Below are 22,986 nucleotides of genomic sequence, written 5' to 3'. Positions count from 1 at the left end.
AGTGAAGGGCTCCTCCAGTAGTTTGTTTTGTGTGATGGAGATGACCGACAGTACACTGTAGAAGATATTACACAACAGTAGGAGAGAGTGTGCATCTGTAGAGGGTGGGGGGGGGTAATAACACTGTGCAGGGGAATCACCTTGGTAACGGTTGCCATGGGCAGGTGCTGAGCTAGAGGAGACGATAACACAGGGAAAACAGAGGGTGGTGGAGGAAAGCAGAGTTGTAGATGAGTTGGGTTTCTGTCCGTCCTCCTTAAACAGATGAGAAGGTCTTTGATTGGTTCATTTACACCACCAGCATTTTTGTCCAATCAGAAGGGGTTCTCAGCAAGACATAGCAAAACAAAGACGTGCATTCTTTCCCTCCTTCTATCTCCATCTCTCTCTCGTCTCTCTCTCCCTGTCTCACGCTCTGTCTCCCACCCTCCCCCTCTTCCTGTTTCTGTCCATGCTGTGTCATCCATGCAGACAGAATGGGGGTGACTATCTTGTGAATCACAAGGCTGCCAGTGATGGCGTACAATAGTTGTGTGTGGGAGTCCAGGGAAAAAACTGGATCGTTAGACAGTGTGACAAGCCAGAGAGAGAGAGAGTCAGAGGCAGTGAGAGGAAGAGCGGGAAAGAGAGAGAGTCTTTTTCAATCTTTGCTGCAAGTGGATATTTGCCTGTATTTCTTTCCCGGCTCCATGAGGGAAGTGTACTGTTGTAGTCCAAGCCTGAGGTGAGCTGGAGGAGGAGGGGGGGGGGGGGGGGGGGGGAGGGCAGGATGGAGAGGATGGAGGGGCTGAGTGGCAGCGGTGGATGAGGGATGGAGGACGTTGGTGACTGGTGAACTACCATGAAAGCAAGAGGGCGTGTTGTGTGTTTGTGATGGATATCTGTGTGACAGTCTGATCACCTGATGCAATATTGATGACGATGACCGTGGTAACTTCCGACCGTAGGTAACGTGATCTTCGCGATCCTATGGATGATATTACCGTGGTTACCACCATAGGTAATGTCTTCACCGTGGCCTAACTCCATAGATAACCACCGATGTATGAATGCATTTACTGTGTATCGTTTGTGTGGATGTGACCGTGCTTTAAACTGTCTTAGAGCATGGCAGGTAATGCAGGGAAGAGTGTGTCCTCTGAGTGGGTTTGTAGCTGAGCTGGTGCCAGGCGGTGTTCAGCTGCTTGTTAAGAGCATTTCATTGGATCTCTCTGAGGAGGAATCTAATCCGCCTTCCTGCTCACAAACTAACACATACACACAGACACACACTCAAAGTCAAAGTCAAACAGGGTTTGTGGTGGGCTCACACGTTATTGCTTTCCCTGTTTTGATTGTGTTTTTGAGCGATGGATGTTGATGTGCAGCTTGTCATTATGCTTGTGGATAGTGAGTCAACAGTATCGCAGTGGTGCAGCTTAGTCGATAGACCAGCTGCGATGCCCAATTGCAAAGATATTGAATGTTGTATTTATGTATAATCATGGATATATCCTGCTTTAGGGAACTCTTCCTACGATAAATTTTATGTTTTATTATCCTTTTCTATTATTGATCTGTTTATCTGCGATCGATATCGTTCCCTTTGCCCTGACGTAACTATTGTTCGACCTCTGTCAACACGGACAGGGTGGGGCTCCATTTGCAGAAAGTGACAATACGATTTTGACCTAGGTCTTGGATCGAAACGTTACTACCAATAAAGGTGGTGCAATGTAAGCTGCTGAGTGCTGAATGTTTTGAATGCGCCCGGTGAAGTGTGCTGCGGTGTGTTTCACGTCGCGACTCCCCGTGTGCTCCACAGTGCTATGTGCCGACAGAGTGGGCCAGATGACCAAGACGTACAACGACATCGATGCCATCACACGTCTGCTGGAGGAGGTGAGGTTTGAAATGGTGTCTGTCTGCAGACACCGGCCTATGGCGCTGTTTACCCTTGGTGTTTAGCTTGTTGTGTATGGGAAGTGATTGTTTGTCATATCTTTCCCCTCTTTTCCCTTCTTCTTTCTTTGACTCTCTCCCTTTTTCTTTGCATCTGTTACTTTCTCCTCTGTTCTGGTTTCCTCTTTCTCTCTGGTCCCGACCTGTCTGCTCCTATCCTATCTTCTCCTTGTCTCTTCTCTCCTCTCCTCTTCTCTTCTTTTTTCTGCTCTCCATGTCTCATCTGGTCCTTCCCCTCCCCCCTCCTCTCCTCTCCTCTCCCCCCCTTCCTCTCCTCTCCTCTCTTCTTTCCTCATCACTCCTCTCTCCACTTCTAATTTTGTCTGCTGCCCACTCACTATCCATCCCATGGGATGTCTTCACCCAATAGAAAGAGAGGGATTTGGAGTTGGCTGCCAGGATTGGTCAGTCCCTGCTCAAGAAGAACAGAACTCTGACTGAGCACAATGACTACCTGGAGGAGCAAGTGGGGCACATCGCCGAGGAGGTACACACACACACACACACACACACACACACAATGAACATGTTGTCATTGCTGCGAGTTTTAGAGTAGCTGATAGAAAAGGTTATTTTTTTGTTGGTGGTAGAGGAAGGTTTATAATTTGACAGAAATACCATTTCATATTTCATAAATAACCAATGTTGTAATTTTTTTAATCACTGCTTTTAAACAACATCATTTAACTGTATCTAAAAAAGCTTGACACTTAACACACAATTGACACAAATAACAGAAATATGTCCACACAGCCTGCGGTGGATTTAGCTGTTCCCACAAAAAAACAAAAATCCACATAGAATACCCAGGAGATCCTGACCCCATCCCATTACTCATAGTCCCCCTCCACACTCCGGCCCACTCCTTTGTGCTGCAGGTGGCCCAGCTGCACCATGAGCTGAACCTGAAGGATGAGCTGCTGCAGTTCTACACCCAGGCGGCAGAGGAGAGCGAGGAGGAGCCCAGCGACTCCCCGAGGTGAGGGGGCCTCCCTTCTACCTGGATATCTTTTGTTTACAATATGAACCTTTTGTATTGTACTGTATAGGTTCTATTTACAATATGAACCTTTTGTTTTGTACTGTATATGTTGTTTTTACAATACAAACCTTTTCTTTTGTACTGTAGAGCTTATATTTACGATACAAACCTTTTGTTTTGTACTGTATAGGTTCTATTTACAATATGAACCTTTTGTTTTGTACTGTATAGGTTGTATTTACAATACAAACCTTTTGTTTTGTACTGTAGAGCTTATATTTATGATACAAACCTTTTGTTTTGTACTGTATAGGTTCTATTTACAATATGAACCTTTTGTTTTGTACTGCTTATGTTTTATTAACACTTTACATTTTTTATTTTAAACTGTGTAAGGGGGTGGTTTAATTCTGATTGTGTGCCATGTGTAGCGGTATAAAATAGCAACACAATACATAGTACCCTAAAAGTTAAATGAAATCAATGTATATATTTGTGAATTAAACTGGGAGGGTCCGTTCTTTCTCACACGTCACTGTGTACACTTTGCATGTTTTAGTTCATGTACACGTGGTGTATGGCATGTGTTCAACAGACTAAAACCTAAGTGCAGGTGGCCCCATGAGTGATGAATACGTATTGGTGTGTTTGTCTTCCTCCGCTACAGGAGGAGGGGTAAAGTGGGGGCCGCTTCTGGAGGCTTTGGGTCGGACCCGCTGCAGATGAAACTCAAAGAGCTGGAAGAGGAGAACCTGTCACTGCGCTCTGAGGTGACACACACACACACACACACACACACGAATACTAAGAGAGAATAGGGTATTTTCAAGCTGGGTAACTGTTGGGATATTTGTCCGTATGTAGGCCAGCTACCTCAAGTCGGAGACAGAAACGTACGAAGAGAAAGAACAGCAGCTGGTCAACGACTGTGTTAAGGAACTCAGTGAGTTATGATGTCTCTCTATCTCTCTCTCTCTCTCTTTCTGTGTGTTTCTCTTTCTCTGTGTGTTATTCTTTCTCTTGCTCTCTCTCTGTAGTCTTTGTATTGTCTTCTGTTTCTGCCAATCTTGCACTCTGAATTAATGTTGTTATAATGGCTTGACTAGTTGTTGATCTCTTGTTTTTTGCTGTGCTTTGAGCTCTCTCTCCCTCTCTCTCCCACTCTTTCTCTCTCTGTCTCACCCCCACAACCCCAGCAATGGACTGTTTGTGTGGCTGCGACCAGGCAAGCGCCTGCGCTGCCACAAACACACTGAGAACAGTTACTTCCCACAGGCTATCAGAGCCTTGAACAAGGATTAATAAACCCCTGAAAGACACACGATACCTTCAACTATTGCCATTTAAATATTTGCACTAATATCTTCACTTTTAACACTTCTTTTTAGCATATCTTTTATATGCTTTTGTATATTTTGCTTTATTTGTATCTGGTATTTTGTTTATATATTGGCTATTTGAATTGTCTTGTACTTGCTTTGTGCACTTCCTGGGAGTTTGAAGCGACCACGTTTCAGTATACTTCCTTGCAGGCATATGTGAGTCACTAGATCTTGAATCTTGACTCTTTCTCTCTTCCCCTCTAGGACTGTCCAGTCTCCAGATCTCCACCATCGCTGAGGAGCTGGCCAGGAAGACTGAGGATGCCTCCCGGCAGCAGGAGGAGATCACCCACCTCCTCTCCCAGATCGTGGACCTGCAGAAGAAGTCCAAGATGGTGGGCGAGAGAGAGAGAGAGAGAGACCCACACACACACAAATATTTGCTTAATTCAAGCCCCTTTAACGCTCATGTGTGTGTATGTGTGTGTCTGCGTATGTGTGTTTGTGTGTTTTGTGTGTGGTGGCCGGTGTGTGTGTGCATATGTGTGTGTGTGTGTGTGTGTGTGTGTGTGTGTGCGTATGTGTGTTTGTTTGTTTTTGTGCGTGGTGGCCGGTGTGTGTGTGTATATGTGTGTGTGTGTGTGTGTGTGTGCGTGCATGTATGTGTTTCCAGTTTGCAGTGGAGAACGAGGAGCTCTCTCAGCACTTGATTGCGGCAAAAGATGCCCAGAGACAACTCACAGCTGAGGTAACAAACCGTCCCACCTCACCAACACACACACACACACACACACACACACACACACACACACACACACACACACACACCACCATCTCCCCCCACACACTAGCCCAGGGGTAGCCAACATGTGAGTCGCCTGCAGGGCATGTTCTAAAAATAGCTCAAAAAAAAAATCTGATTGGATTAATATTTATATTAATTGTGTTGTTCTTTTTAAATCAATAACACTTGCATTGCTTTTTTGGCAATGACAATATTTAATTTAACATTTAAAAAACTAATGTTTTACAAACTCTAACCTTGTCTGGAAAGTTCATTATCGTGCACCCTCTTTACTGAGACAAGCAAGTCAGCACAACTTAAATCTGGAGCTACCTGCTGGGTTTACCCACAAAATATGCGGGAAAAGAGAAAGAAAATGTATCATTTTCACAATGATTGGTAGGAAGAGTTATTTTTTTAACTACTGTGAAAGACAAGTTTGTATGTCTTATTTGTGGGGAGACTGTTGCGACTGCCAAGCAGCACAGTGTGGAACGACATTTCATCACCTGTCACAATAGCTTCCGGGCCAACTACCCACCTGGCAGTGCCCTACGGGCAGAAAAGGCCGGTGAGTCAAATAGCCCTTCGTACGACTCAGCACCCTTGAAGTAGCTCTCGGGTTCAAAAAGGTCCGAGACCCCTGCTCTAGCCTGTCCTATCCCTTCAGACACATTCTAATTCCTCCCCGCTTCCCCACTCCTGCGCCTCCTGTGAGTGTGAGTGTGTTTTCCCTCCTCACACTCTTCCTCCGTGGCGCGTCCTCTGCTGCCCCCTGTAGCTCCAGGAGCTGGAGGAGAAGTACCTGGAGTGCATCGAGATGCTCCACGAGGCCCAGGAGGAGCTCAAGGACCTCAGGAACCGCAGCTACCCCGCCGGAACGCCCCGCCGCTTCCACCCCCTGGGCCTCTACCCCATGGTGAGAGAGAGAGATGCATGATGGGATGCGTCGTAGGGAACGTCACACCAGATATCAGTAGCGTGCCGAGTAGCGTACCCATTACCCATAAACGTTGCGGGAGTACAGTATTTATTTACTGACTTACTAAGTAGCCTATGTCTGTTATTAATAACTGTTTTTAAAATGTGTCCTTCTAATAACACAGACTAAAAGTAGTCATTTTAGCCATGTGATTAAGTAAGTAGGTATTTAAAGTACTTTATGTACTCAAAGCAAGGTGTTTTTCCAGACATGCACCATCAAACCATCAAACTGGTTGCATTTGAGTATGAAAAGAATAATAAAAATACTTCTAAGAGTATCTTGTAAGCGATAGATCAATGTCGCAGGGACAAATTGTAAAATATCTGCTTTAAAATGTAGTTTGGTAAAAGTCCCCTCCAATAATATTACAGATGGCAGTACTTGAGTAAAAGGTGCATTCTGAATGTGTGTGTGTATTGACAGGACTCCCTGGCGGCTGAGATTGAGGGGACCATGAGGAAGGAGATGAGTCTGGATGACCCTGAGTGTGAAGAACAGAAGTATGAACCTCTTTTCACCCATCTCAGAGGTTTTAATGAGGGATTAGATAGGGTGGACTGAGTCTTCATTGTCCTTGGAGAGTTAATTGGTCTTTGTACAAAAAGACATGCATTCCCAAAAGGATAGAGTAAAAACAAAAATGATATACTATATATACTATATATATTTATATATATATATATATATATATATATATATATATATATAAACAAAAACAAGATACACATATTTTGTTGGAGGGGAAGAAGCCCCTACTGTTAAATTTTTTTTGTATCCTTTTAAAACAACTTCAATAATTGTTTTTGTCTGTTTGTATGTGTGCGTGTGTGTGTGTGTGTGTGTTTGCGTGTGTGTGTGTGTGTGCACCTGTGTGTGTGCGTGTGTGTCATTGCACAGGGGCCACCGGAGGCGCGTGTTCCAGACGGTGAAGAACTTCAACCAGACTGTACGCCAGCGCTCGCCCATCCCGGGCTCCAACACCAACATCCCGGGGTCCAATCAGACGCTGTCGTCCCGCTCCTCGCCGCTGTCCAGCGGCCCGGCCACGCCTCGCCTGTGCCCGGGGGACATCGCCGGCGAGGGCGTCGGCCTTGACAACCGCGCTCAGAGCATCCTGATGGAGGCCTCGTCCAATCGGGAGAGGTGAGGATGAGGGGGAGGCGGGGCTTGTGTGAGTATATAATTGAGATGTGAATGATCGCCTGTTTTTGGACAAATATAGTAGGAGTACGTTTACGTAAGTAGTTTGTCTTGAGATTGTGATAACCATTTCAAATTTAGCATAATTAGTCTGCAGAGAATATAAGGGTGGTTTGCACCAACAAGGGTTCAATTTATCAAAGATTATCAGGTAATCCAAATTTAAAATTAATTAGCTCAAAAACGAATCTGCTAATCTGTAGCACCGCTTAAATGTATTCAGTAATAAATCTCATTGATACACTGTATATTCACAAAACACCTTACCCACAACATAAAAATGATGACATATGAGACTGCTTTTTCTTTTTCTTTTCCTCTGTCCTGTATTTATTTATTTTATTTTTTTATTATCATTATTATTTTTGTATCTGTTTGTATGGTGTTTGTATGTTGTGTATGGTCTTGTACTGTCCAAGTGTTTGGTGATGTCCTGTGATATATGTTGGTCTGAGTCTATGATTGTATATGTGTTGTGACTGTATTGACTGTTGGTTTTGTTTTGTCTTGTGAACTCGGAGAAGGATCACTTTGACTGGTACTTGGACTCCAGGAAGAATAGCCAGGCTAATGTGCTGGAGCTAATGGAGATCCAATAAATAAAAAAATAAAAAAATAAAAAAAATGTAAATCCAGTTTGAAAGTAATGGAGCCACTGAATAAAAATAAATCTTTCATTTCTCTTAAGACAATACAGATGGGGCACACTGTGAATCACGGCCCTGCGGCTGTATTCAGATATTACACTCCCCTCTTATCTTAATCCACTTCTTCGCGGGCAGCGGCGGGGACGCCTCAGGGAAGAAGAGCGCGGGGGCCGAGGACCTGCGTCTGGCGCTGCGCCGCCTGTCCCTGCGGCGGCAGAACAACCTGAGCGAGCGGCGGTTCTTCGAGGAGGAGCGGGAGCAGCGGCGGCGGGGCCACGGCGTGCCTCTGGGCCTGGAGGGGGGGCTCACCCCCTCCGACAGCATCATGTCCCTGGGCAGCCTCCAGCTCTGGGCCCACCGGGGGGCCTATCTGCCCGACAAGCTGCAGATCGTCAAGCCCTTGGAAGGTGAGCGGGGGGAGGGGGGGGGGGGGGGGCGGGGATGCAGCTTTGGTACCGTCACAGATGTAGCTATGAATATACATATTCCTGCGTAAACTCACCGCAAACATACAAAGACACCATGCCACGTTTACCAGGATACAATACTGTTATGCAGTTAGGATAATATTGCTCTAGTTTGACTCTACTGCCCCCTGGTGAGATGAAGGAGTAGTAGCATTCACAAACGTCATTCAATACATTTCATAGAGAAATTATATACTTTTAACAATGAACTTTACTTTAGGCCTTATTCTTATTTGACTTAAACATTGATCCTCACATCCAGTGGAAGAGGCAGCATGTAAAGAGTGCGTGTTTCCCTCCATGTGCGTAGGGTCGGCCACCCTGCACCACTGGCAGCAGCTGGCCCAGCCCCACCTGGGGGTGATCCTGGACGCGCGGCCCGGGGTGATCCCCAAGGGCTACCGGCCGCTGGAGCTGGAGCTGGAGCAGGTGTACCCCTGGGGCGGGCTGGAGGAGGAGGAGCCCGGGGAGCAGTACTTCCAGAACCTGCCCACCACCTCGGCCACCGCCTCGCCCACGGTGCCCTGTCCCACCAGCACGGCCCCCCCCGACCCCGGGGAGACCCCCACCCCCCTACCCGGTCCCGGCACCCCCTCGCCGTCGCCGCATCTCAGCAACACAGACCCGCTGGGTGAGTACACACACACACACACACACACACACACACACACAAGGGTGTACGCACACACACTCATACATGCACACTAACTTACATACACACACACACACACACACACACAGACACACACAGGTGCACGCATACACACACATATAGAAACACACACACAATCATAAACACACACACTCACAGGTGCTTGACACACAGGCACACGCCAGACACACACACATACACAAACACACATACACGTTCACATGCACGCAGAGACACACACACACACACACACACACACACACACACACACACACGCATAAACATACAGTCACATGCACGCACACACACAAACATGGACTTTGTTTGTAATAAATATGATGTGGGTGTGTGTGTTGGCTCGTCAGCTGCATACTACCCAGGGAAGTGCATGGCCCACACCAGCTCCACCTATACCTTCACCACCTGCCGGATCCTGCACCCCACCGATGAGCTGACCCGTGTCACCCCCAGGTACCCCCCACCACACCAACCACACCCCCACCACACTATTATCCATGTGGTACCATGTGTGCAGTCGGAACGGCCATCCAACTGAATCGAATGACATGTAATAGCAGAAGTCAATAAATGCTCTGTATGTGTGTACCGTATGTACATTGATATAATATGCATACTTCTTCCATCTCCTGGTTTGGCGCAGTCTGATCTCGGGCCCGGCCACCTCTTCCTGTGTGATGACCAGCAGCCTGTTGGCCACGCCCATCGCCACGCCCTGCACCCCACGGCGACTTGGCATGATCCCCTCCGAGTCCTCAACCAACCTCAGGCAAGCCTCTTATCCCTCCAGATAGCCTCCAGAGAGCCTCCTGCTGCCCTCCAGCTCCCCCCCCCCCACGCCTCTGGCTAAAATAGCTTTGCATGAAAGACCTCATATTATATAGCGATAGCAATCCAAAATGACAACATGGATACATGTTGGCAGTTCTGTGCATCATTTGTTGAGTAATAAAGGATAGAAGAGATTATACTTACATTTTCGGCATTTAGCAGACGCTTTTATGCAAAGCAACTTCATACTGTTCATACACTTATTTACACACTGAGGACGGTGTCAACCATGCAAGGCGACAGCCAGCTCGTCGGGAGCAGTAAGGGTAAGGACGGTGTCTTTCTCAGGGACACCTCCCTGAGCAAGCCGGGGATCAAACTAGCAACCTTACGGTTACAAGTGAACCCACTCTACCTCCTGAGCTTGATATCAATTCAAAACTTAAAAGAAGGAAAACATCAAATAAAGAAGAGAATTTGAATCGCAAATGTATGTCATGTTCCATATTAAACGCCTGTGTTTCTTCGCCTACAGGGACGCCACGCGCACCACCAGCACCTCTCTGGGGCTAGTGCGCCTCCTGCAGGAGAGAGGCATCTCTGCGGCCATGTACCACCACCAGAGCCAGGGCCTGGAGCCCCCGCAGGGCAGCGAGGGCCTGCTGTTCAGCACCTCCGTCACCCCCCACCGCGCCCGCCCCTCCACCCCGCCCAACTCCCCCACCCGGTCCCGGGCCGGCGGGGCGGGGGGCTCTGCGGCAGACCCCGGCGGGGGGAGCGGAGAGGAGACGCCGCTGGGCTTCGACTTCAAGAGCCCCCCCTACGACAACTTCCTGACCTCCAAGCCGGCGCGCTCCATCCTGAAGGACGTGGTGGAGGGGGGGTCCCGGGGCCGGCAGCGCGCCCGGGACTGCGAGTGCCAGACGGACGTCAGCGTGTCGGTGCAGCACCTCAACCTGCTGGATAAGGTCAAGCGGCTGGGCGTGGCCGGGGCGGCGGGGGCCCGAGCGACCAGCCCGGGGCCCATCCTCGGGGGGCCCCTGGGCGGGCTCCGGCGGTCGGGCTCCCCCTTCGGCCCCGAGGGGATGCGGAGGAACAGGAGCTACCCGGCGATGGTCGGGGCCAGCATGGCCATGAAGGGCCCGGGGCCCCAGGAGGAGTCGGAGATCCTGCTGGCAGCCAGTCTGCCGAAGCAGCAGAGCCTGAAGTAGGGCAGCGTCGGCGGGGGTGGGTGGCGGGTGGGCTGTTGACCGGTCACCTGGAGCTCCCCCAGACCACCGAGGCGGAACGGGGTTCACCGATGGAGACTACACACCCGCCGGGTCTCATGTGTAGCACTGTCGTGTACGAAATCACTGTTTCTAACACACACACACAGGCCCTCAGCACACCAGGGAACTCCCAGTCGGTCCTGGGAGTTCCCCAGTTCACCGGTAAGCCCCGTCTGCCGATGTTAACACACTATCAACAAGCAGCTCCTATGGGGACGGTCAGATGAGGTGGAAAAGCATTGCGATCGACACTAGCTTCCAATTCTTGTCCCTCTGCCTGTGCTTGTGTCTGTTCCCAAACACACGCACATACCCGACCCGTATGTGCATACATACGCAGAGAATTACAGATTAATGTTTTTTTTTATCATAAACTTTGGCTATTTGCTGTTTATGTAGCACTTGAACAGGCCTTCCTCCTTCACCTATACTAGGTTAAGAAGCTCATTAAAACAGGATTTAAAATCGACTGATGACTTCCAGGATCATTCATTAGATTCTCTCTCACTGTGCCTGTCTTTCTACCCCTCGTTCTATCCCTCTTTTCTTTCTCTCTCTTCTCCCTCTCGACTATGAACCCTCTCTTCTCTCTCAATCTCCCTCTTGATTACATTTTAAAAAGCTTTATTAGAGGGGGAAATAAACATTTACCTTGCCAAAGTAAATGAAGGACAATTAAGATTGTAATTACCATAGTGATATATGTGATAAATTAAACATAGCTACATAATTAACATCTCTCTCCCCCTCTCTCTCTCCCCTCTCTATCTAACCTTCCACCCTCTGTTTCTCAACCACATGTTGCTCAGCCCTTCATCTCTCCCTCATATGCATCCCTCTTCCTGACAGGATGAGCAAGAAGACAGTCTCTTAGTGAATAACTCAACTGATATTCCTATCAGTATTAACGATGCTTGGCTTTTGCCTCCTAAGTGGCCATTAAAAGAGGAAGTGGGGGGGGGGGAAGGACTGACTCCAGAGATCTATACGACGTTAGCGCGGCTTGTAAAAGGAGGTGTGGCCTGTGTGGACAAGCAAAACGACAAGTAAAATACATTGTGGGTAATGAGGCGCGCCTGTGCCCGTTTGTCTCTGTTGGTGCATAAGGTAATATCGGGCCTTGAGGGACATTGTGTGACCGTGTGGACAATCTAGGCCCGTGGTATGTGTGAGGAAAAAAAGTCTGCTCTGAGTAGGCAAATATAGGTGAAAAGAAGCCGTCATGTTTGTTTTATTTTGTTTTGATTATTCAAAACAAACGCAAAGGCATACAATAATGAATTAAATTATTGAGTTTTTTATATTTATGTTTCGTAAATATATTTGTAATGTTTGTTCATGCAGATTCACTGTGTCAGTTGGCTACGCCTTGGATAGGTAGGCTATGTGGTTCACATTGTCATGTGTAAAGAATTTATTTATTAGAAATGACTCAGCTGATGCATATAGCCTACATTGTTCACATACGATGACATATTTGTGGGCAGTCAGTTGGTGAATTGGAGGCTTGTTTGTTTTTTCAAATACAATTTCAATCATTAAACCGTTCCCTGTCGTTTTTAACTAGAACAAACTTTGTGTTGATCGCATGAGTTTAATTTGGCGTAGGAGAGGACTGAGGAAATGGCTGAATGGAGGAATCGATCAGCTAAAACCGACCAGCAGGTGGTGCTCTCGAACCTTGAATGATTAGATACAATAACGCGTTTGTTTCTCTGCATGTCTTCAGTTGCTCTCTTTTCATCTCTCTCTCCTACCCACCCACTCTCTCTCTCTCTCTCTCTCTGTCTCTCTGTCTCTCTCCCTCTAGATCGAACGTGGTCCGAAGTAACCCATGAAATATGTCTGCGTTATCAGCCAGTACACATGAGTCTGTAGCGTGATTATGTGATCTATCATATCCCCTGCTGCTGTATGCCTATCCAATAACCTCAGAATGTCACTATGGCAGCCAGTGATGGACAAATTACAACAAATGAATACTAATTGTGTCCCACGGGTGACGTTATTAATGCTTTCTGTGGCGGATTTTGATAACTTCAATTAGGGCCCTATCTTGCAATCAAATCACTGTCATCCACAAGTTGTGTGCGTGTAACCAAGAGAGGGATGAGGGCAAGTCAGAGAAAGATGAGGTCTCTACAGAAAGAGGTTAATGATTTGAAAATGAATGAATACATTCAGAAAATGTATTTATAGTGCGCCCTTACCACCAATGTAAACAATATTGCACAATAGTCATGGCAGTACAACTAAACCAGACCCCTCCTATTACAAGCTAGTAACCTAAAACCATGATCTATTTAAAACTAATTATTGATCCTGCATGTCGTTGTTCTAGGATTTGGCTGTCATGATGCAGACCGAAATGTGGGCACGCACATATCTAAGGCACCTTCAAGCACACACACACACACACACACACACACACACACACACACACACACACACACACCACACACATCTAAGCACCTTCAAGCACACACACACACACACACACACACACACACGCATCTAAGCACCTTCAAGCACACACTCACTCACTCATTCACTCACTCACTCACTCACTCTCACACACACGCATCCAAGCAGACACACGCATCTAAGCACACACACACACACACACACACACACACACACACACACACACAGACGTGTGTGCATCCAAGCACCCTTCAAGTCTATTGCAACTCACACACACGAGTAGAGCCTGGAGGTCTCTGGAGTCTTAGAAGTTTAAGCCAATTCTCAAGTATGCTTATCCAAATTTCAAGTTTGTTTGTTTCAAGTGGAGCCCTAGGTCCAAGCCGTTGACTTGATGCACGACTGAATCGCATAAACACACAAATGTGTAAGAAGTGTACACACTCACACTTTTTTTTTCTTTCCTCCTGGGGCAACTGAAGCCATTTCTCTGAATTATTCACCAAGCCCACTTGGATCATCGATCTCTCTCTCTCTCTTTCTAGTCTCCTTTACTTGCTCTCTCACACACGCACACACACACACTCTCACACACACACACACACACACACACACACACACACACACACACACATACACACACACTCTCACACACACACACACACACACACACACGAGACGGGCAGTATAGTGCAATGCTTCATCTAAGTTTTTCCTGTTATATCACTCTGCAATATATATGGGGTAGTGTAGTTGTAATGTGGCTCTGGCACAATTAAATGTTAAACCAGAAATCTCAAATGATAAGTTATGTCAAACAGTATTGGGCAATTAGTTCAATTAGTAAAGTTACAAAATTGAAAGCCCCCCCCCCCCCCCATGGCCACCCCACTAACTCACTGGCCTTCCCATTGGCTCACTTCTGGCCACCCCACTTACCAATCCACAGGCTCCACTGGCCAACCCAATCCCTCCTCACTGACCTCCTCACTGGCCTCCATACTAACCTCCTCACTGACCTCCTCACTAACCTCCTCACTAACCTCCTGAAGTCTTAGTAATAGGGTAAGTGGAAGTAATAGGGTGTTGGTGTTAGTAGTATGATCAGTGCTAGTAAAAGGGTTAGTGTTGGTAAGGTAAATATTAGTTATCAGGTCAAGTGCTGGCTGCAAAGCCATTAAAACCTATTCCGGCACAGCATCTAGCTCAGATCATTTTCTAGCTTGGTTTTTAAGTGTTTTTCTACACATTTCTCGGGGCCTATAAAATATTTATCACCACCTCTTGACCGTCTCTGGGCTGTCGTCTTATCTTTCATAGCTCAATGTACTGAGCTGTTCATAGCCCGACGTCGTGACTGTCTCCATTTCGCTCCATTTCATGGCATGAATAACCGTAACTTCTTCTAATTGAAGGCTAAGGCACGTTGGCCAAATCACTGCCGGGCCACTGAACTTGATGAGGCTGGGAGTCTGTAGATAGTATATGGCTACAGAGGGTAAATGTAGGGAAGGTGTCTATTAAGGCAAGGGAAATAGACTCCAGGTGCTTCTAAAGTACAAGGTACAGATTTTAATGAGATGCTATTTTCCTCATGGTTATTTTAAGTATGTACATAAGATGTTCCAAAGATTAAAAAAAACAAGTCTCAGTCTCACTGTACAGTCCCTAGTTATTATTTTAAAAAGTTTTTTGTTTTTGTGAATTGTTAGTATTGGTTGGTTGTGAAGTCTCTTTTATTCAACCAAATATGTGAATAATTGAATTGAATTAAGTTTATATGAACTAATAAACACATGCAGATATATTTTGATGTGCATCTCCCTGTGTAATGATAATAAGTTTAGCACTTTATTTCGACACTGAAATATTGTTTGCAAGTGTGCCGATACCGTTTCTAGAGATTTCACTCTGAATGCACATCAAATATTAATTTTAAGTATACAAATCCAGGGACAAAATACAAAGTTTAATGTTTAATCTTTATTCAGCCGCGTTAATCCTACCAGATCCTGACACAACGGCAAACAATTCCACCCAGAAAAGAAACAAAAGAAGAAGAAATAGAAATAGGGAAAAAAACGGTTAAAAAATTAAAACAAACAAACAAAAAAAACCAAATCAAGCACAAGCCATTTTTCTGCAAAATGCGGCATACGTATGTCTTTATATATTGCATGATCATAGTTTTACAAACAAATGTACAAACAAATACATCATAAATATACTCTTATTTTGAAATGATGAACGTTTGCAGATTCCAACTCCTTTTACCCCTTCTCCTCCGCCTCCCCCCCCCCCCCCCCCCCCCACTCCCCCTCCCATCCCTCTCTCCTCCCCTTGCCGGTATGTGCCCGGGTCACGACGTCATTAGGAGGAATACTCGTATTCCTCTGCGCTGCGGCGCCCGAAGTCCATCCAGCCCAGGTAATCCCGGTCCTTTATCCGGTGGCCCGCGCTCATCCCGCCGCCGGACCGGTTGCTCATCGCCGAGTCCCTCCGCACTGAGCCTAGCGAGAGGAGGACGAGAGGTTGGGGTGAGTGGCATGTGCGTGCGTGTGTGCGCACATGTATGTGTGTTTTTGTGTGTTTTTTGTTTATGTGTTTTTTTGTTGTTGTTTGTTGTGTGTGTGAGTGTGTGTGTGTGTGTGTGTGTGTGTGTGTGTGTGTGTGTGTGTGTGAGTGTGTGTGTGTGTGTGAGTGTGTGTGTGAGTGTGTGGCTGTGTGTGCGTATGGCCGTTTGGGTATTGAGGCAGAGAAAGGTTTGAGAGATGGTGGGGAAGAGAAGGCATGCAAATGAATATTCTTTCCCTTCGGCTCTGCCAAGCCCACAGAGGGATGAGCGCTGCATTCTACCCTCTAGCCTCCAGGGATTGTTGGTTTACAGACAGAGGGGTCTTATTTGAAGCTGCAGAATTCTGTTCGGGAAATGAGTCCAGGGATATCAGATGATCTCGGAAAATATTGCTGCCGAAGGTCTTGCAGACCGAAACACAGGGCAACGAAGGCGAAAGGATGATTCCCCCCAGTTCCCCCCCAAACAGTCACACTATTTAAAAAATAAAGGATTTCAAACCCCATTATGGCTTACAAGTATTTTGTGGAACTGTAGTCAAATCTATACTGAAGTGGTCGCTAGCTATTGACGATTAGACATTGGAGCGATTAGCTATTGATCAGATGACCTATTGATCAGATGTTTCTCTATTTAAGTGTAATTGACAAACATCAACAACAACAAAATATAGCGCCACTGGTGGTGTTGCTGTTGGTTATTGCTGCTAAACGTGGAATAGCTGGGGCCATTGACTCAACATCAAACGTTTAGCAATTATTTTCTACATATTGAGTAATGTTCTTGTAGTCGCCTGCTTCATTTTATCGCAGTTTGCGTGCATTACAACATTTGAAATGAAGTGTCGTCATTTTTAACCTGGTTTAATCAAAAGAACAATTTACCTGACCAAAATAAGTTGTGTGGTTGAATGTTAGGTGTCAGTTGTGAAAAATGGCAAGGCATCATAAGATCTTTCCTCACATAAGATGAAGATGAGATTTCAGAGTGACATCACACACACTCTTTCTCTCACACACACACACACACACACACACACACACACACACACAATGTGGCAGACATTCCAGCGGCAGATGGACCTCAGACTGACAACCTGCTATTTGCTCACCACTTAATTAGCCTGCCTCTTGTGCAGATTTACTTGCTCAATGGTCGATCAAGCATTCGCATGGGTCCAGGTGTTCCACGCATCGGTGATGTGTATGTGTGTTTGTGTGTGTGTATATGGAGTGCATATGCATATATGTGCATATAGAGAGAGGAAAGGAGGGAGATGGTCATCCTGCAAAATCTTGAACTTTAAAGATCCATCCTTTAAAGATAAGTGTGTGTGGGTGTTTGTGTGTTTGTGTGGCTTTTGTGTGTGTATGTGTGTGTGTGTGTGTGTGTGTGTGTGTGTGTGTGTGTGTGTGTGTGTGTGTGTGTGTGTGTGTGTGTGTGACTTTTCTGTGTGTTGCCAGGGTACCAACAGTTTGGTAATCAATTGCACTTTGCACTGCAATCTAGATGCTCATTTTACTCCCCCTCCTCCTCCTCCTCCTCTCAACAAGACTCCTACACACACACACACACACACACACACACACACACACACACACACACACACACAAACATGCAGACACAGATCCCCTGGTGTGGTGAGAAGACTGGCTGGATCAGGCTCCACACCTCCTACACGCAGCCGAGCGTGCTGCGCACAGCGGCCACAGACACTCACACACGCACACGCAATGCGCCCACACACCCCCACCCACCTGGGAGCCCACACTCGCCCAGAACAGAACGGAATGAGGCAGGCGGAAGAGATCGATACACACAGGAACTGGGACGCTTCTTTCCAGCGATTGCAAAACTCTCTGCTGCACATGTTTGAATGTATTTTTGTACATGCGAGTGTAGTTCATTAAAAAAGATTAAAATAATGTTTTCACCCCTTCATTATGCGCCTTCCCTCGTTTGCGTTTTGAAAGTATGTGCACATGTAGTTGAGAAACTTCTGACATATTACCTGTACAGTTCATGTAATTATTGTGCACATGTAAGTATGTCATAGTTTCAATGCATGCAAACACCAAGCATGCAATAGGCAACGGGCTGGGTTCAGACACAATCAGTGCCATCATTGCGTTGCTGACTGCAAGTCGGTCTGAGACCAAACGATATTTAGAAAGTCTGAGAATGCGAGAGGCAAGAGAGAAAAAGCAACAAGAAAAAAAATAAGCTGCGGAGAATTGCCGGATGAGAGTACGCTCTCGAAGCCACTCTTCCAGACCACAGAAAGCTTTCTGCCACTAATTCATATTACAAACGAGACCCCGCAACAGATCCACTAATTAGCCAGACCGGAAAAGCAGAGAACAGAAAGGATTGAAAAGCAGTTGCATTTGGAGATGTCCTCATCACTTACATGCCCCCCCACACACACTCTCACACACACTCTCACACACAACCACACACACACTTAAAAGCATGAACATGAGACATATACAACAACGCTGCTAATTCCACCCGAATACCCCCCCCCCCCCCCCGCACTCACACCCACACACACACACACACACACACACACACACACACACACACACACACATACACACCTTTCCTGGAGGAGATTAGTCTAGCCAGCATTTCGCTGAGGTTGGCTCTGGGATATCCCTCCTCCTGTGACAGGGGGGTCGCGTTCATCTGTGGGGCGGAGCGGCTGTGGCGTACGTGGGGCTCGGACAAGGAGGTGTCGGTGTCAGGGAGAGCTGGGGCCCGGGCGTTCCAGGGGGCCGAGAGGGGGGCAAGGAAAGAAGAAGATATTAGCCGTTTTCAGACATGTTCTCCACATTTTTTCAGCATTTTGTTCAGCAGGAGATTCGACCCTGAGGGTGATTCAGACTTGATGCTTTATATGCGGATATCGGTGTCGTTCAGACATCACTAGAATCTCCAGGTGGTTTAGTGGGGGGGGACATGAAAGACGTATTGAAAGAAAGAAGGAGACATTTGAATAGAGAAAGAAAGAGGAAAGATAGAAAGAAATATGTAAGAAAAATAAAAATAAAGAAAGGTAGGAACAATGAAAGAATATTAGAGCCATAGAAAGAAAGAAAGAAACGTAGAAAAGAATGAAGATAGAAGAAATGAAGAAATGAAAATAGAAACAAAGAAATATAGAATCACATAAATGTTAGAGAGAAAGAAAGAAAGATAAAGAAAGAAACAGATACAAGGAGCACAGCGTCAGTGAGCCAGTGTGCCGAGTCTCCAGGCCCCGGAGCCCGGCGTGCTTTACCTTCAGATGAGGCGGAGGCGGCCACGCGGCGGTCCTCGGCGGCGGCGGCGGCGGGCTGAGAGGAGAGAGGCAGTCCGAGGCAGCTTGTAAACAGAACCAGCAGCAGCACGCACACACACACCCCCGCAGTCATCTGGGACACAGGGGAGAGACGGAGGACCACAGGAGAGCACAGAGGCGTTAGATAGATCGAAAGATAGATAGATAGATAGATAACAACTTTATTAATACAAGACATATGAGTCCAGGAGAGGGGACTTCAATGCAGTTACCTTTGAGGAAAAAACGTGTTTTAACTGGAAATGTCATAGGATCCATCTTTTATAATTAGTTAGTGCAACTGTCATTTGTAACTGTCCTCCAGCTCAATGTATCTGTAATATGTTTGATAAAACGTTATCAAACGATTAAACATATCATGTGATGACCCGATTTCAGCCTGTACATCTCACCTACAATTAAGCTCAGAGTTAAGTGAAGCTCAGAGTTAAGTGATTTGTTCTTTCAAATTACATTGAGATGTAGGTCCCTGAAATTTGAGTTTAGATGTGAATGATTTGCCCGTCTAAACATAGACAATAAAAACGTCTCAAAGATGCACAGTTTACAAAAGTATTCATTTAACAAAAGTAATGAGATCTTAATTAAAAATTGAACATGGTCGTGTTTGCTAAACAATAGTTTTTGTCTACGTACATAAATCAAAGTATCGTTTCAACCTTAACCAGTAAAATGGAAATATTTACCACCCATAGAAATTCTCAACCAATTAGAAAATAAAAGTCCTGTGCAGATAAGAAATTAAAGCTTTCCTAATAAACAGAGACAAACAGATAGAAGAGTTCCTACCTTGAAATAAGACAGAGATTCTGCTTGTGAGAGGAAAGAGCAGAGTACTTCTCAAAGGACTGGGAAAGACACCCCTTTTATACCACCGCTAGCCCCTTGCATGTGTGTGCGTGTGTGAGAGCCTGAGTGTGGTGTGTGTGTAAGTGCACATGTGTGCGTTTTTGTGCGTGTGTTGAGTGTATGCTCTGGTGTGCTGCTTCTATTTTATGTCTGCATTGTAACATGTGTATGCCCGGTTTGGTAAAAACATTTATTACTTTGGCAGCGCAACCACGCTTTTGTTTTGAAAGCTGTTGCATTGTGTTTGTGTTATTATTATTTTTCACTGATTTTAGCACCAGTCTTTGGTGACAGGACCTCTGAATATGACCATAATGTGTTTGGGATGAGGAATGCAATAATGACACAATAAGGCAGTGTATGCGTGTGTGCCAATGCTTGTGTGTGTGTGTGTGTGTGTGTGTGTGTGTGTGTGTGTGTGTGTGTGTGTGTGTATGTGTGTGGGTGTGTGTGTGTGTGTGTGTATTGGGGGTACGTCACGACAGATGGCAGAGGGGTATACCTTGTAGCCATTTGTCTAGAGGAAGAGGAATATGAAGGATAAAGAGTGAAACTGTTTGGTGTTGCTGGAAGAACAAGTGAAACAACTGTTTGTCTCTGTCTTTTCTCTGTCCGACCTCCCCTCCCCTCCCCCCCCCCCCCCCCCCACACACACACACACAAATACACATTGTATGATCTTCTCTTTTCATCTTATCTTCCATGTTTCTCCCTTTCTGTTCTATTTAGTTCTCGCTCTCATCTCATTCTCTCCCCACAGACACACACACTGTGTGTGTGTGTGTGTGTGTGTGTGTGTGTGTGTGTGTGTGTGTCTATCTCGCTCTCTCTATACTGCTCTCACTGTTTCTCTCTCCCTCTCTCTCTCTCTCCCTATTCTGTCTCTCCCTCCCTCTCTGTCGCTCTCCCTCTCTGTAACTCCCTATCTCTCTCTCCCTATCTCTCTCTCTCTCTCTCTCTCTCTCTCTCTCTCTCTCTCTCTCTCTCTCTCTCTCTCTGTGTCTCTCTCCCCCTCCCCAGAGCTCTCTGCTATGTCTTTGTAACAACAGAGGGATTCACGTTGTCCATCGATCATCAGCCAGACAGCAATCAATCTGCTGGTGATCGATGGCTATTGATTAGCGGTCGTGAGTTAATGTTTTCTGTTAATGAGGCTGACATCGCCCACTGCTTCCGTCACACTATCCTGCCTTGGCCGATAACACTGGCCGATAACACTTGTCTCCGGCTACTATGGTGATAGGCGATAGTGAGAAAATAAAAAAGACAAATATGGGATTACAGCTTCACATGGTAGTAGAATGACACAGCTTTCTCTCTCTCTTTTTATGCTCTCTCTCTCTCTCTCTCTCTCTCTCTCTCTCTCTCTCTCTCTCTCTCTCTCTCTCTCCCTTATTGTACACGAACACATAAGTTTAATGACTCGAATGATTTGAAAATCTTAAACCACGCAGCTGCAAATCACATATAGTTATGATGTGAATTTAAAGAGAAGGCCCACGCTAAAAAAAGACGTCGCCCTTCGACCTGAGAGTCTCATTAACAGGTACATGACAGAGACGCATGGATCCCGCACCGGCGCTGTATCCGTGGCGATCGAGGTGGCTGTAATTACACGCCGCAAGTCAGAATCCACCGTCGCGATCTGACAGCGAATCACTCCCAAATCACCTCCTTGTGCGCGCACATATTTTCTCTCGCCAATTTTCTCCTTCACTTAAAACTCTCTCTCTCTCTCTCTCTCTCTCTCTCTCTCTCTCTCTCTCTCTCTCTCTCTCTCTCTCTCTCGCTCTCTCTCGCTCTCTCTCTTCCCCTTCACACATGCCGGGAACCTGCTCGGGTTTTCTTTTAACGCCATCAGGAGACAAATGTGTAGGAGGTGAGGCCAAGGCCAATCCAATTAGAATTAATTAAGTGTGTGTGTGTGTGTGTGTGTGTGTGTGTGTGTGTGTGTGTGTGTGTGTGTGTGTGTGTGTGTGTGTGTGTGTGTGTGTCACTAAACTTTCAACGTTTCTGTGTACAAGTCTGTGCACACGTTGGATTCATGCGCCTGCAGTGCTCCCGATCACGTCTGAAAGCATGGCAGACTGGAGGCTGAGCATTCTCTCACCTCCGGAGTGTGGGCGGGCGAGCCCCTGGTGTATGTGAGGGGAAGTTTCCGGCATGTGTTTACACAACACCTCTGGACATATACAAGGTCTACATAACAGAAGTGAACTCATGCAAGTAGGGGGACAGTAGGGGGACACAAGCTAGCTTCTGTGAAGTGGGTTACACTTATTAATTAAATAATATTATAAATGGTACAGTATCAGTACTGGACCTACTGGGTCTATGTTACGGTATCAGTACTGGACCTACTGGGTCTATGTTACAGTATTATTACTGGACATACTGGGTCTAAGGGACAGTATCATTACAGGGTCTATATTGGGAGACATTTAAACAATGTCAATACGACATAATGTAGTTCTAGTTCCAGATGATCTGTGGAAGACTATTATTTAGAGTCAATTGGTTCAAGACAATTAGCCAGACAATTGGTTCAAGTCTTTTGAGGTTGTGTACACTACAAACAGATGGTTGGCTGATAACCATACTAATTTGCTACAATCTGCCCCCTCTTGTTTTCAAAGGGGCATGAGAGCCTCAACGGCAACACTCACACCTGGTAGTGTGTGTGTGTGTGTGTGTGTGTGTGTGTGTGTGTGTGTGTGTGTGTGTGTGTGTGTGTGTGTGTGTGTGTGTGTGTGTG

At 46.3% G+C, this 22,986-nt stretch overlaps 2 protein-coding genes across 2 annotated transcripts; one reads left to right on the top strand and one right to left on the bottom strand.

Moving 5' to 3' along the window:
* Positions 1–1,830: 1,830 nt before the first annotated feature.
* trak1b (trafficking protein, kinesin binding 1b) lies at positions 1,831–10,980 on the top strand (the record flags this gene model as incomplete). Its single annotated transcript, XM_084484407.1, has 15 exons — positions 1,831–1,881; positions 2,312–2,428; positions 2,820–2,920; positions 3,591–3,693; positions 3,788–3,866; positions 4,510–4,640; positions 4,919–4,993; positions 5,811–5,948; positions 6,438–6,514; positions 6,912–7,157; positions 7,997–8,268; positions 8,639–8,959; positions 9,346–9,451; positions 9,642–9,767; positions 10,305–10,980. 15 exons carry the CDS (start codon positions 1,831–1,833, stop codon positions 10,978–10,980), a joined length of 2,619 nt encoding a protein of 872 aa, XP_084340533.1.
* Positions 10,981–15,834: 4,854 nt separating this feature from the next.
* LOC311365348 (cholecystokinin-like) lies at positions 15,835–19,455 on the bottom strand (the record flags this gene model as incomplete). The annotated part of the gene is made up of 3 exons (XM_084484858.1): positions 15,835–15,974; positions 18,640–18,792; positions 19,323–19,455. The coding sequence occupies 3 exons, from the start codon at positions 19,453–19,455 to the stop codon at positions 15,835–15,837; spliced, it is 426 nt and encodes a 141-aa protein (XP_084340984.1).
* Positions 19,456–22,986: the final 3,531 nt, after the last annotated feature.

The sequence above is a fragment of the Micromesistius poutassou genome, assembly GCF_964030765.1.
Source record: "Micromesistius poutassou genome assembly, chromosome: 20".
In the NCBI taxonomy this organism is placed as follows: Eukaryota; Metazoa; Chordata; class Actinopteri; order Gadiformes; family Gadidae; genus Micromesistius; species Micromesistius poutassou.
The sequence above is the reverse complement of the archived record's forward strand: the minus strand, read 5'-3'. Positions and strand labels throughout refer to the sequence as shown.